The sequence below is a fragment of the Athene noctua genome, chromosome 1, assembly GCF_965140245.1.
Source record: "Athene noctua chromosome 1, bAthNoc1.hap1.1, whole genome shotgun sequence".
NCBI classification, from domain to species: Eukaryota; Metazoa; Chordata; class Aves; order Strigiformes; family Strigidae; genus Athene; species Athene noctua.
This window is the reverse complement of record NC_134037.1, coordinates 35,757,689-35,768,713: the sequence shown is the minus strand read 5'-3', so window position 1 is coordinate 35,768,713 and position 11,025 is coordinate 35,757,689. Positions and strand designations below refer to the sequence as shown.

The 11,025-nt window shown below is 37.4% G+C and overlaps 1 protein-coding gene across 2 annotated transcripts in view; it reads left to right on the top strand.

The window, feature by feature from the left end:
• SLC17A5 (solute carrier family 17 member 5) overlaps positions 1–9,830 on the top strand; it is a 23,951-nt gene extending 14,121 nt beyond the window's left edge. For both annotated transcript variants that reach the window (XM_074895911.1, XM_074895910.1), the window contains 3 exons: positions 1,172–1,319; positions 6,508–6,598; positions 8,135–9,830. In XM_074895911.1, coding sequence (XP_074752012.1) covers positions 1,172–1,319; positions 6,508–6,598; positions 8,135–8,272 — 377 coding nt within the window. In that variant the 3' untranslated portion in view covers positions 8,273–9,830. The remainder of the gene's footprint in view (positions 1–1,171; positions 1,320–6,507; positions 6,599–8,134) is intronic.
• The last annotated feature ends 1,195 nt before the right edge of the window (positions 9,831–11,025 follow it).

Here is an 11,025-nt window from a genome sequence, read left to right as displayed (position 1 = left end):
AGAGAGAAAGAGAGAGAGAGAAAGAGAGAAAGAGAGAGAGAGAAAAGAGAGAGAGAGAGAGAAAGAGAGAGAGAGAAGGAGAAGGAGAAAGAGAGAGAAGGAGAAGGAGAAAGAGAGAGAAGGAGAAGGAGAAAGAGAGAGAAGGAGAAGGAGAGAGAGAGAAGGAGAAAGAGATTAGCACAGGATCCACCCAAGTGGCAGCCTGCTTGATGTGTGCAGATCCTTGCTGCCTTCTCAATTCTGCTGATTCAATTGCTTCCTTTAAAGGAGTTCTTACAATAACCCCTCAAGCATTTTTTTAATGTTAAGCCTACACCATTTTGGTGATCCAGTTTACTGCAGGGCCTCACACCAAAGTATGTACAACTAAGGGGGAAATACGCTGTTATGTTAGGAAAGACAGGACTGTTAGGCTGGCTTCATCAACATGTACTTGAAGCTGTTTACAGAGATCATGATGGGGTCATGTGAATGTGCTCTGGTACTGCGAAATGGGTATCAAAGTTGACTGCAGATAGGAAGCAGCATGCAGTAGCTCATGGTGGCTGCTGTTTCCAGTACCTGATGGAGCATCTCTAAAACTGGCCTGGGTTCTCTAAATTGTACAGCAGATTTCAGTGTAGATATACCAGGCATTCACATCTTGTAAATGTGAAATAAATCTCTTCTAGAAGGTTCCTGCAGGAGAAATAAGCACATATATATATATATATGTACATATTTGTATGAACCCTTACAGCTCTACGTTATTATGATCTGCAGAAGTCAGTGTTTGTACCTGAAGCCTGAGCATTAAATGGGGATAATTTCTTTGCAGTGCACTGTTCACCTATCAGTGTTATTGTGGCTTCTGTTATCTTTATAACAATAAATAAAATTAATTTGTGAAGTCACAGTATCTGATTTTTAAAAATTTTTTATCTAGTTGAAGTTGGTTCTTTGCAGCTAGAGTGGGATTTTTCTTGGTCTGCCTACCATTTCCTAAGGCAGCAACAGGTTTGCAACCCATCTATCTGCTCTTCCTCACAGGCCCACTGTAATGCATGTAGTGCAGTGCTGGATTCTGCACACTAGGTGGTGATGGAAGTTGTACAGAAAATATACACAGCTTAGAGCGTCATTATGTCTCTCATGTTAAAAGTCCATTGATTCTAAGATTTCTGTCTTAAAGGAATGATTGGACCTGCGGTGTTCTTAGTAGCAGCTGGATTCATAGGCTGCGACTATGCACTGGCTGTTGCATTCGTGACCATATCGACAACACTAGGAGGATTTTGTACATCTGGCTACAGCATCAACCATCTGGACATAGCACCTTCGTAAGTATTGCTGAAGCTATTGTTGATGTGCAGATATGTACAATTGCTCTTAAATTACTAACTTTTAAGAATGGAAAGTTAGAGTTCAGGCTGTAATTTCTCCAATGTGTTACAAATTCAGAATCTGACAGATCCATCTGTTTCCCAAAGAGCATGGATGCATGTCTATTCTTTTGAAAGTCCACATAAGCATTCTTTGCACTGGTAAAAGTCAAGTACTTTGCTTTGTTATTCATTTACCTGTTTGCAGTAGCACTTAGATATGAGCAGAGTCAAATGACTTTATGACCAAAGAAAAGAGTGTTTCTGTACTAATGTGCAAAATTAAAAGGGTTTAAGTGTAAGTGAGGAGGGGAAAAAAACATTTTATAGAAATGTTATCTAGAAAAAAATTCTTAAGATCTGAACAACTTAGAGGGGAGACTTCAGGTCCAAACTGAAGATGGTATCTAGGCTTTGGCAATTAGAAGGAGGGTGATCATGTACACAATGATGGACAAGTTTTGATGGATATGAAACAATGGGAGCCCAATTAATCTTGGCAGGAGAGAGGTAGCAAGCAAGAGGGAAGGTGTCAGTGGCCACCTATAAACAGCTTGTACTATGAATTGAATATAAAAGTAAGAAAAATAGCTTCTGTGATGCACTTTGTTTTAAATCAACTAGAATTATGAATTTAGAAGATGTAGTTAAAGCCATGCATCTGGGGTATTATGGGGTCATTATACAACATCTGTTTCAAGCTTAGCTTTGCAAAACTACAAGTTAGTTTCCTAAAAATATAAAACATTAGCTAGGAGTTGGAGTTATTTATTTTATGTCTTTGTGTTTAAAAATACCAAACACGAGCATTGATGTAAAAAGACATCGCTACTATAAGTAACTTAATGGCAGAACTTTGATATCTATGCAGTTTTGATTTGTCTTTTCTCTGTGTGTCACAAATTGGTCTGTGTGTCATTGTTGTAATATTCCTCTGCACAGGACCTTTTCTTATTGTACAGGATGGATCCTGCTCTAGAAATGACTGAGCGTTGTCTAGGGAGAAAGACTGGCATTCATTCTGAAACCCTCTACCTCATAGCTGTAGTAGTGGGAAAGCACATAATGACTGAGGCAGGGCGTTATAGGAGGAAAGAAGGGTCATGTGTAAGATAGCCAAACATTGGGAATTCAGTCCCTTCAGTGTTCTGTCACAGAGTCTGCAAGTGATAGGTCGGGTGGATCAGACTCTAGGGTGGTCATCTGTGAGGACCATGTTCATACCCTCTGGCTTTAGGAATCTGGACTTAAGAGTTGTTTAGTTATGAAGAGTGATGGGAATTTCTTGAGGCTGGTTCAGACTCCCATAATATGTAAAGGGAGTCTGCAGCAGCTGGAGTCCAAACTTAAACATCTCAGCTGAGCAGCTTATGTCAGACCCAGTAAGATTGAGGTCTAGCTGATTTGTTGCTTGGATTTGTATATCTCTTCAAACTATTAAGGTCTTCTTTGCAAAAATGGTATTACACAGAGTGTGGACAGAAGTTAGTGGAGTTGTGCTTTGACTATATGAACAATGCTGTTAAATCATCTTAAAATGAGATCCTCAGTGTCTCAAATCAAGCATCCATTAGGCACATACATTTTTAGCCTATGTTTTCACTTCCTATCTATAGGATGGGTTTCACATTGTCATCTCCATCTCAAGAGTGTTGTGAAAATAAATGAGTATCATGAGTTCTACTGGAAAGTGATTAAGATGATTAAAATTCTACTTGCAGCAGCTGAATGCAGAAAGTAAGGCTTGGGTCCATGCATTGAGCAAGTGAAGTGAAACAAAATATTAAATGGTGCTCATTAAGTGAGTACGATTCATACTGTCCACTGAGTGCAACAGAGCTGTCACAGGAAAAGGGAAATTGCACATCTGCAGTGTGTGCCTCTGAGGTGTGTGCACAAGGAACTGTTGTATGCAGGTGAAGGCAGAGGTTTCCAGAACTAGGACGTTATGTGTGTTTTCTAATTTGCGAGGTACTTCATTCTGCATTTCTAATGTGTTTATTTCAAGAGTGAATTTGTGTATTACAGTATACAGAGTATTTTTGGTGTTGAAAAAAGCCCCACAAAAAAAAAAAATCATATGGCATGATGCTGATACATGTTAGCAGGTATAATTAGATTCACCACATGAATGCTGCTGATCCCTCTGACCAAATCCCACTCTATTCTTCCTACTCTCAACAAAGGCCAGCTTTTACTCCTTTTGCGTTTAAACCATACAAGTTCCTCTAGCCCTTCTTTCCTCTCAGATGGGCTGAAGGGAGCATACCGATAGTGAGTGCAGGAGAGGCAGGTGTCTTACTGATATAGTTCAGGAACTTTGGCCCGCCATTGCCTCTAGAGATGAATGGCTGCGTATGTGGGAAAACTTTCCTGGATGGGAACATGGTCAGGGTGGGTGGTGTTTTACTGAAATCAGTGATTCTCTATTCAGCACATGTGTGCTTTAATTCAGGGTAAATCTGTCCAAATGGAGAGAGAGAAGGAAAAGGGCATGTCCTTGTATCGAAGGTTGTGGAAGAAAAATTTCTTCAACTACAGAATCACAGAACCATCTAAGACAAGAGGAAAAAGAAGCCTGTTTTTTCCTGCCTGCTTAACTTTCTGCGACTGTCTGAACTTTGTTGGATGAAATGGCCAAGGCAGACATTCACAGTTTCAAGGAAATGCTTGACATAATTGTAGAAAGCTGAAAACAGGGTCTGCATAAATCTATGAAGGAAACCTCTGTTAAGAGTTTACCCAGATGTCTCTTTTTTTTTTTTTTTAATTTACTGAAAGATATTAGAATAACCAGAAGAGATTCAAAGAAGTTTCAAAATGCACTTAAATGCCCATTGTAATGGTTAAAAGTATGCTGATCAGAATAGCAAAGAACCCCTTGTTGCTACTAAAACTTGAATTATACCAAAGAAATAATTATTATATTCACAGGAAGAAGTGAATGAAAATACTGATACTGAAGGAAAACCAATACTCGTTATTTGTTTTTGGTTTCTAAGATGTATTTATTATGCCATCATTGCATTGAATTGGGGGCAGGGACAAGAGGGAGACAAGATTGTTCTTGTGGGGAACAATCCACAATTGTATTCATTACATACAAATGTAATATAGTATTCCATTATAGCTCTTTAAATCTGCATCAATATGTTGCCATGATTACAATTTTTAGTATTGGTGTTACCCTGAGCCCTCGTAATATTGCTGTAGCTGTGTTACACACTAAACACTTGACATACGCTTTTTACTCTCGATTTTACTACTTAACAGCTCTGCAGGTCAATTTGTATTTTGTTATCCCCATTGTGTCATAAGAACCTGACCAACAGCTTACTATTAAGTCTTGCTCTGCAGACATGTCACTTTTTGCTTTCCTGTTTCATATGGGAGTCTCCTCTGTGCTGAGGGAGTGGCATAGCAGTTATCTGCATCAAACAGCAAGCATTATCAAGAATGCAACCTGTGTCAGAAACACTGGGCATAACCAGAGGCATTTAGCCATAAATTGATGGCCAAAGATCTTTGTTGACCAGGGAAACTATTAAACTATGTTTAGTTTTGAAAGTATGTGTTAGCAGTATTGTAGTGCTTGAATATGTTGAAGACAAAATGCATTTGGTGCTACTTAAAGGTTTTAAACAGAGTTTTGTTATATGTGCTGATCTGCCTAAGGGAAACTTTTACACTTTTACATTCAGCTTCATAAAGGCCTATTAATTCTTAAACACTTTCTGAGGTAAGAAGACTACATGCTACATTTATAAGAAATAAGGATTATTTTAATTAAGGCAGTTGAAAATATATTGCCACACTTTAAACTGATATGTAATGTTGACTTCCAAGAAAAAAATCAACTAGTAGGCTAGATAATTCTCTTTCTCAGGAAAAAACACATTTCTCTAGTATCATTGGACTGGATAGACGTATCACAACCTTTTGTAACAATGCTGTATGGCTGAATTCTCCTGTTTTCGTACATAAAAAGTCAAAGCTATGTTGAGATGAAATTATATTTCTATTATGTTAAAATCAGTGATGACATAATTTCACCATGCTAAATAGCCTAAAATGATCACTGGAAGTTAACTCCTTTCTCCTGTTGTAAACCGCAACTATTAGTATTTTTTACGATTCTTCAGCTTGAAAATCTGAACTGCAGGGATCTGTGCTCTGGTGGTTGGAAGGTTGAGCTCTGCTGTAGAGTGTCTAGCTCTTCTTTCTCTTCAGTCTCTCTCGCAAGTCTGCGCTTGTGGTACAGTTTCAAACATGATCTTTTGGTATTGCAACACTCCTGTGAGAAAGATCTTTAATTGCCTAGAGATGGGGTGCTGAGACTCATATGTTAAGCAAGTTACCAGCGTTTCCCAGCAAGTTTTTACGGCTACTGGTGCATATGCATGCACGTGTGTGATAGAGCAACACGTTCGTGAAACAGGAAGCCTGGAAAGGAGCTTCAGGAACGGCAACCAGCAGAACTGGTTAAGTCAGACCCATTTCCCATTGGCCTTGACCCAGAGAAAGCTGAAGGGAAGGACTGCCGCAGCACTCTGAACTCAGGTCTTCAGAACATATGCTCAGTAATGTGGGCATATCCATCCGCGCTGGTGATATTGCCCTCTTGGCAAATGCTTTTTAGCAATGATACCTGAACCACCTCTTACTGTTGGCAAACAGCACCCTGTCATACACCTTGTCTTTCCACTTCAAGGCATGCAATGTTTCATTTCTAACTTCTCCAACAGATCCATTCCAGACAGTTTGGTTATGACTTAGCAAAGGGGATGTGAGTTTGGATTATGGATCCTGAGCAAAGCCATGAGTAATTTAAGTTAAATTACATAACTAGCTTCTGTAAAGTAGAGACGTATACAATCGTTTAGGTTGGAAAGGACCTTTACAATTGAGTCCAACTGTTAACCTAACACTGCCAAGTCTACCACTAAACCACGTCCCTAAAAACATATGTACCAAGTTGTCAGTGAGTTGTTACTAGAATAAAAGCAACCCATTCTGACTGGAAAATTTGTATTTTAATTTGTGTGTATGATCAAGATGCGGCCTATGTGATCAGATAAGGCAAAATCGTTTCTATGACTGATAAGCAGTACAAGTTAATAAGCAGCATTAACAATTTCTCTTGCAGGTATGCTGGAATTCTCCTTGGGATCACAAATTCTTTTGGTACTATCCCTGGAATGGTGGGGCCAGTTATTGCCAAGAACCTCACTCATAATGTAAGTCTGCTTACTATTTCTTCAGTTGTTACATTTTTATTTCCATTGAATAGAAATTCTGTCTTAAGTCTGCAGTCATTAAATGAAATCTGGGTTATCAATGTAAGTTGTACTGTTCTGTTGCTGTGACTTAATTCCTAGCCTTTATTCTTCTGATTTTGATCAGGAAAATAAAGATAAAAATCAAAGTAGTACTTTAAAATTTTAATGATTCACCCTTATATTCTCTAGGTATAAAATGAATATGTTTTTATCACAGTAAAACTCTCTACAAATACCAACTAGATGAGACAGTTGTGGTATTATTGTAGCAAATTAAAACAAGTTCTTTCTTGTTTGGTCTTTTTTTTTTTTTTAAATCAGTCTCTCACATGAGGTGTTGAGTTGTAAGGTCAGCATTTGTCAGATGAGTGAGAAACTAGACTCAAATGTGTAGTTTTTATAATGCAAACCTTTGTATGTACATTACAGGATTAGGGTATTCTAATCTGTGTTAGTTTCACAAGACACCTAACTTGGACAGTGTTAGATTTGACTTCCAAGATGGTTTAGTCAAAGGGTGATTTGAAGTAGAAGAAGGAAGTGAGGAGTTGTTTGATTTTTATTTTTTTTTTAATCATTTACTTCAATTACTCTAAAATCTTTTAAGAAAGGAAGATGGGAGGAATAAGTTTATTGATGCAGTTGAATTCTTGGAGTGGGTGATTTCCTTTAAAATAATATGAAAATGTTCATTAACACATGAATCCAAACAAATTAGTTCTTCCAGACATCTTAACAAGTGGGATTTTTTTTAGTTTGATTTGTGGGGGGGGTTTTTCCCATATTAATGCGCTGTTCTGGTATTATTCTGGTTTTGTAGTGAGATCAGGTCTGTTACAGTAGTCATCTGGAAAAAACAGAACAAAACAAAACAAACAGCCCTTAAGACATCTACAGATATTACTTCTTTATTTAAAAAGAAGATAAGGAAAAAAACCCCAAACAAACCACTGTCCTTTGCTACCCATGTCTTAAGGCTTTTCTTAAATACCAGAGTTTAGAGGATGTCTCTTGAAATCTGAGTAAGGATGTTTACCTTGCTTGGGCTAAAAAGCTTATGATTCTTGAATATCCACGTAGTAGTCATGAAGAATAGCTTACTGCATAGTGCAGAGCACTTCAGTGCTTGAATCACCCAACTTAAAAGCAAGGCAATGTTTTCCCTTACAGTAGCATTCTCTGTGAGTTTATGTAGCCTTCATGCAAATGTGGATTTTGATATGAAGTTTCTGCATCTCAGATGATAAACTGATCCAGATGGTCTAATGCAATTCTGATAGGACTATCTGTGTATGCTGTATTATTAAACTGAAGTTGACTATACTGATGATTTGATCTTTTATGTTTATCTTGGTATGAAATCATGCTGAATAGCACTTATGTTTAAATAGGCAAGGCATGTAGCATCAGTTTTAAAGTTACTTTTTCTTGAGTGTGGAGCTGCAAACTGACCGCATCTTTTTTTTTTTTTTCCTCTCCCCCCCCTTTTGACAGAATACTGTGGAAGAATGGCAGACTGTTTTCTATATTGCTGCTTCTATTAATCTATTTGGAGCAATTTTCTTTGCATTATTTGCAAGTGGAGAAGTTCAGGACTGGGCAGTCAGTGGATATCACTTGCATAGAAACTGAAGGAGATGTTGAAATACCAAAACTGTGCTGAATCCCAGTGTGCTAGAATTATGTGACCAGAAAAGTGCCTTCCCTACTGAGGCCTAGGAGTCTTCAGAGATTTTCAATTAAACTATTTTATCTCTATATCTTTTGTACTGAAAATCATTTGACAGCATATGTGTGCTATTCCCTAACAAGAAACTACTTGGAGTATATTTAATAGTTTCGTGCTAGGACTTGATATCAAATATACGATCAGAGACACCATTTAAATCGGTGTGCTAGGCTCCAATTCTTTCCAGTTTTTAATTAATATTTTCTGAATTAATGTGTGGGCAGATGTTTGATACTGAAATTAGAGGAAAAAGCAAAGTGATGAGGTAGCACTGTATGGAGGAATGGCATGCAAGAATTGCACCCAAAAAGCTGGTTTGATTTCCATGATGAGATTGATAGTGTCTTTTCTGTTTAAAAGTCTAGGAGAGCTCTAGTTTTCTACAGTCTTTTATAATGCTTTTATTTTGTTGGTGTTTTAATTGGTGTCTAAGAAATGCACACATGATTTTTATTCTATTCTACACACAAGTTTTCAATGTATAAACATTCCCTGTTTCATGAATATGGCTTCACAACTGATACAGAGCAATGAGGAAGTAAAATGTACCATTGTGACTGACAGAATAAGCCATGTGTTACTGTTCTCTGTGGTGCAGGCTTTTTAAATAGGCCTTATTTTTATTCCTCTGTGCAAAGAAGAAGCAGTGCAACTCTGTGGTTTCAGTCTAGGCAGCGTGCAAGAGTGAACTAGAAATAAAAGATCTGCATGCTTACCTTAAAATAACTTCCAGTTTGGCAGTTCATTTTTTGTCTCTAAATGAATGCAGTAGGTTTCTTTCCTCTTGCGTGTAGATATACTTGTCAGCTTGTCAGTGTAAATGCAATAAAATAAGGCCAGTGTAGGGAATAATGAAGAAAATCAGTTCTCTAACAGCCTTGTTTGTTAGTCAAGTAAAAGTAGCGTAAAAAAGAACTAGTGCAATAACCTGATGCTGTTAGTCTCCTATCAACATAGAATTTGACACTCAAGAGCATCCTTTGCACAACATGGAATTAAATGCCACACAGTAGGATTACATGAAGTCTATGAAAACAGTGGCCTTGTTAGGAACAAATGGCTGAATAATCTTGTAGTCACAAAGCAAAGGAAAATTCCTGTGCCAAAGATTCCTGGTTTGGAGGTAAAAAAAAAATCCCTGGGCTCTGGGTTTTTCATTTCCATCAATCCAAAAGAAAAGCCCAGTACTAAAGCTGCTCCAGTGGAGCCTACCTTCCATCATTTCTAGGAAATGGCATCTGCCTCTTCTTTTTAGCTTTAAGAGCCATTTCGGTTTGACCTTCCTTGAAGTGTCATGTTCTCTGATGGTGGAACTGTGTTTAAATCCATGTTTGTGTCTGCAGCATTTCCACAATAAACAATGTGAAGTTAAGATTAAGTTAATAGTTGTTTATTGGGAGTATGTTAAAGCTATATTGTCTTCAGTGTTTCCACAATAAATGGAATTAATATTTCGATGTACATCTGTTGTTGAAAATTACTGTCTCCCTGAAGTTAGAACACAGTTCTCAAAGTATGCTGAACAAGATTGGTGACTGAATTAAGGGATGATTAATATTTTCCTGGAAAATTACCTGCTTTGGAAGTTTCTTGTCTAGCTTTAAAGGTGAGTACTATCTTCTACCTGACACTGTATTAAAAGGATTAATTTCACTTTATGTTTACAGAAATTTGACTCTTTCAGTAGCCTTCGTTAAAAAGGAAAGGAAAAAAAGTTCCAGAAATTAAAAAAAAAAAATCTGGATATAGATTAAATCAGTTTAAGCCTCTGCTTTTCTAGAGATTATAAGCAGGGCAGCATACAGACAGGGTTGTTATTTTTCCCATTCTCAGGTTGGAAACTTCAGTTTCCCATGCTTTTCGTCTTTTTCCTTGAAAACAGTTCCGTTGAATTTCAGAATTAAAAAATAGATACTTAAAGGTTTAGATGCAGCAAAAGTGAATGTAGACATTCTTTCTACCACTGAAACTAGCCTGAACTGGATTCAGTTAAAACTGAATCAATTTTAGGCATATCTGCAACTGAACAGTCTAGAAATTTTTGACCAGCATACTAGATTTGGTTTTCTCCCCATCTAACGCATCACTGATTTTGTATACTGTGTAACTTAAGTGAGCTTCAAAACTGGGACTGAAAAAAATGCTATAAATTCTTATATTATTTCTAGACAACAGGCTACAATTAACTGGGTACATAACTATTTCCAACTTTATTTTTAAAAGTATCAAAACGTAGGATTGGATTCTTGCTTGATTCAGTGAGGCTCTTAACAGACAAGCAAGAAAATCCGAAAAACCTCTTTTTACCTCTCTGCATCATGCTCACAAAAAGGAATATCTGTAGGAAAAAGCTGTCCACATATTTTCTGCTCATCATGGTACTGTTTCTGTTGCATTGACAGGTTCCTGTTTGCAGAGCTCTGTTTCATCTGTTCAAAAGCATTTCTCATATTCTGTATTTTCAGAAGTTACAAGGGTTTTGAGTACCTCTCATCTCAGTTCACCTGTGTGACACAGGGTCTTGACAAAAATTGGTTTTTTGTGATGGCTGTTTTCCTGAAACAATCCTGTGATTGTTATTTTTTGCTGCATTCCCTTAACAGGTATACTAGAGTAAGAAGTGGTGCTCTCCATTCCATCAAGAACCCTCTAATTA